This window comes from Curcuma longa, unplaced genomic scaffold (genome assembly GCF_044706935.1).
Source record: "Curcuma longa cultivar G26 ecotype Majalengka, Jawa Barat unplaced genomic scaffold, ITB_CL_G26_1.1 contig_28541, whole genome shotgun sequence".
Taxonomy (NCBI): Eukaryota; Viridiplantae; Streptophyta; class Magnoliopsida; order Zingiberales; family Zingiberaceae; genus Curcuma; species Curcuma longa.
This window is the reverse complement of record NW_027433741.1, coordinates 3654-7730: the sequence shown is the minus strand read 5'-3', so window position 1 is coordinate 7730 and position 4077 is coordinate 3654. Positions and strand designations below refer to the sequence as shown.

Here is a 4077-nt window from a genome sequence, read left to right as displayed (position 1 = left end):
TTCATAGGTCCCATGGGTTTCAAAGTGGCCTTTCATGTTTCTAGAATTGCAAGTCACAAACTCACAATTAATGTAGTGTTTTAAATGATTACAGCTATTCAGTATCAAACATGTAATACCATTTCAATCGACAAAATTCAAGTGATCAATCATTTCATCAGTGTGGCAGTGGTTCCTCTCTCATTTATAAAAAATATGTTAGGAGACATGATTTGACAACCGTGCAACATTCCATGAGACCTATGGACGAGTAACTACTAAAACAAGAAGATGTTGCTGAATGTTCATAAAGGAAGAATGTCTCTTGTAGTAGAGTTTGCATGAATACAAGAATAACAATTGTCTAACATAGCAAGCAACGAATCTGTAAGCCTTTAGCTCGATTGACACACAAAATCAAGATTATGATCCTGTGATTTCTTCTTATCTTCTTGCATATTGACATGCAATAACAAGATTATGATTCTGTGAATCTTCGCATATTCATGCTTGTTAGCATAAATATTAGGTTTAGAGTTTACAAAGGAGAAGCCATACAATGAAAAATGGTAATATGAACGATAACTTGCAGGGGAAAAAATGACTTACCTCATTGAAGTCTAGAATCGGCAGCATTTGTGTGTTTTAAGCTTGCGTAGAGTTCACTCAGATCTGGATACCTGTCCTTATAGAGGATAATGTACTTCTCTACGAATTTGGCCTCGGAAACCATCATGTATGTTGTCACTTTGTAATCACTTTCACAGTGCCCCCTAGACTTCAAGGTTGCCAAGATCCGATGTCTCGGAATCAACCTTCTCTCCAAGCTCATTATCAATAGTATTGGACGTATAGCAATGTAAGAAGAAGCATATCCAGCCTCATTTATCAAGAACTCCATTTTTCTCTGCAAAGTCGTCGAAGACCCTTCCGGGAAGGCAGGACATTTCTGGAATGCCACAACAAAATCGTCCTCTGACCACCCAAAGCTCCGGAACAATTCCATTTGCATCTTGAACTTCTCTGGACTGACCCTGGAGAGTGCAAGCAGAGTGCAATGGAACATCTCCGATGTTCGTGGCACTCCCAAGTCCTCAACGCGACTAATCAAGGACTTCAAGAAATCAGCATTCTGTGCCACCATCAGTGGGGAGTTCCGCAAGATAAAAGCGAGCTTTTGGCCGACCACGCCATATTCCCGAAGCAACTCAAGGTTGGGCTGGATCTTCTTCTCGATGCTGTACGCAAGAAACCCTTGGTTTCTCTTGAACAACTTCACCAGCGCATCCTTGGACCTGAGAAGGCCTTGCCAAAATTCGATCTTAGATACAGTGAGTTCGTGTTTCATTGTGACGGTGAAGGAATTCGACCGGACGAGGTTGACGATATCAGATGGGGAGAGACCCAGATCTTCGAAAGCTCGGAACTTTGGAACAAGTGTCTTCTCTACGTCCAAAAGAAGACATTTGGGGGAGTAATGTAGGAGCTTTTTTACTGATGCGTCATCGAAACCGTAACTCTTGAGGAAAGCAAGAACGGAGTCGGGCTGCTGCCGGGACTGAATGCCCTTAAGAAGCTTCGAGGCCTTGGCAGCCTTCTCCTGGGCGAAGCCACATGAGTCGACGAGGTACTGGGCCATGAACATGTGCTTCCCAGTGGTGGATGCGGCGGCAACAGCAGCTGCGGTGGCCGAGGCTGAGTAAGGTAAGACGGCAAAGAGCAGGGCAGCATCGTGGGGGCGAAGCGAACGAGCTGAAGACACGGTTTTGCAGAAGAAGGAGAAGTAATGTAGCCTCTTCATCGTCTCTCCTCCGGAGATTTCGATTTGCCCTTCCCCAAAACCCTAGCGCGTTTATATTGTTCCGGGACTTTTTTTTTTCCCTTCAAATTTTGTCATTTGTCCTCAGAATTTGATAATTTACTTTTACAGTCTAGTTAAATTCGTCAGACAAAAAACAAGTTAGTGAAAGCTACATTTCACCTCTCAAATTTCACATATATTTTCAAAAATACCTATAGATTTTTAGGGATGTTTAATTTTTAAAAATAAAAAAAATGAATTGTAGTTATTAATTTAATAAATTATTTTATTTAAATAATTTATTTTAATAAAATATATATAAATTTATTTTAAATTTTAAAAAATAAAATTAACAAATTATATTTATTAATTTAATAAATTATTTTATTAAAATAAAATTAATGAATTATATTTATTAATTTAATCAATTGTTTTATTAAAATGATTACTTTAATAAATTATTTTATTAAAATATATAAATTTATTTTAAATTTTAAAAAAATAAAATTAATGAATTATTTTATTAAAACAATTATTTTGATGAATTATTTTGTTAAAATATATAAATTTATTTTAAATTTTAAAAAATTATATTTATTTTTTATATACTATCAATTTATTATCATCATTAATATTATTAATTTAATTTAATTTATTCTAAAATAAATTGAATCAAAGGTAATATATAGTAAATATTAAACTAGTTATGTTTTATTTTCTTCAAATAAATAAGTTAAACCAAACAATATTAGATTATGTTTTATACCTCATAGTTTTGATTATGTAATTACCTGATAATTATGTAACAAAAATTATATATGATAATTTGTATCAAATGCACCCTCATTGAAATGCCCATAGTAGTTTTGAAGTACATCATTTTATACCTCAATCACTAACGCTACTAAATTACTTAACGAAATAATAATGTGATACTTTTCGTCTATAATAAAATAAAGTTATGTGAAACTAGACACTTTCAATCTCTTTCAATTGCCTTCCGGGCTAAATTGAATGATGATTCGAAATCAACAATCCATCTATTCAGAATCATTTGAAATATCAGTTTAATACTTGATAAAACCAGGCCTCTTTACTTTAAAAACCATTTGAAATATCAGTTTAATAATACTTGAAATATTATTACAATTCAACGATTTGAAATATTTTTTTTTTTTATTTTTTAAAAGATATTTAAATTTTTATAAATGTATAAAATAAAAATTAAAAAATTATGTATTTATTTATATTGTCTATCTATTTACTTAGGATACAAATTAAAATTACATAGTTCTTCAATTTTTTTTATCAAAATTTTTTGTTTGGTTCTTTGAAAATTATATTTATGTTTCCGTCTAGTAATATTTGAATTTTAAAAAAAAAATCAAGTCATTTATGTAAATGTACATGAAATATCATTAATATTTATACAAAATCAATGTTATCATTAATCAAGAACATCAAAAATAATATGACATATCTCGAATTCATGATTTAGTTGCAACGTACTACCGAGGTATATGATTTCTCACTAGTGACTGATAGGTGAGAGAAAGTTGATTAACATTTTTCGATTTACTCGGATGGCTGATCGATGGAAAATTTTCATAAAACAAGATTGGCTATTTTAAAATTAATCGATGTAAATTGAATACCTAATATCAACTTTAAAAAACATCAAAAACAAAATAACTAATGAAAAAATAAAGAACTGAAACACCTTACTTATTAAAAAAAAGACAAACAAAGTAAAAAATAAAATAAGAATAACTAATGAATGAATTGAGGAATGAAAGTTCTCAATCGAAAATCCAATAGTAACTATGCGTTAGGGAGTGTAAATCTACAGAGGGGACAAGTATTACTTCGTGTCAGCCACATCCTTAAGCACTCATTGTGAAATATATGGCGGCACGATGTCTCTAAAACATGAGTCATTATGTTAAAATCGTCAAGACAGATTGAGCATACGCCAGGTTCTTCTACAATCTTCATTTGGAGCCCCTCCACTGCAGCTGTAGGTGTCGGCACGGGCCCTCTGATGGGCTCGACGCCGTCAAAGAAACGAAGGTGGTCGGTAGAAATGAAAGGAGCCGTAGGGGGAACCTCAATCACGGAGAAGAACTCCATCACAGATAATTCCATGATTGGAAAACGATCGAGCACCGCCCTGGTGTATCTACGGAAAGCTAGCACAAAAAGAGCGAGGTCGATGATGTGCACATGATTTGCTGCTACATGGGAGAGCATCCGCCACGTCTCCTCGTCCCAAGTGGCCTCATGGATGATGTTATGGT

The 4077-nt window shown here is 33.8% G+C and overlaps 1 protein-coding gene across 1 annotated transcript; it reads right to left on the bottom strand.

Moving 5' to 3' along the window:
- Nucleotides 1-277: 277 nt before the first annotated feature.
- Nucleotides 278-1780, bottom strand: LOC141819302 (transcription termination factor MTERF8, chloroplastic-like). Its single transcript, XM_074706643.1, has one exon. It carries the CDS (start codon nt 1778-1780, stop codon nt 590-592), a length of 1191 nt encoding a protein of 396 aa, XP_074562744.1. The 3' UTR covers nt 278-589.
- Nucleotides 1781-4077: the final 2297 nt, after the last annotated feature.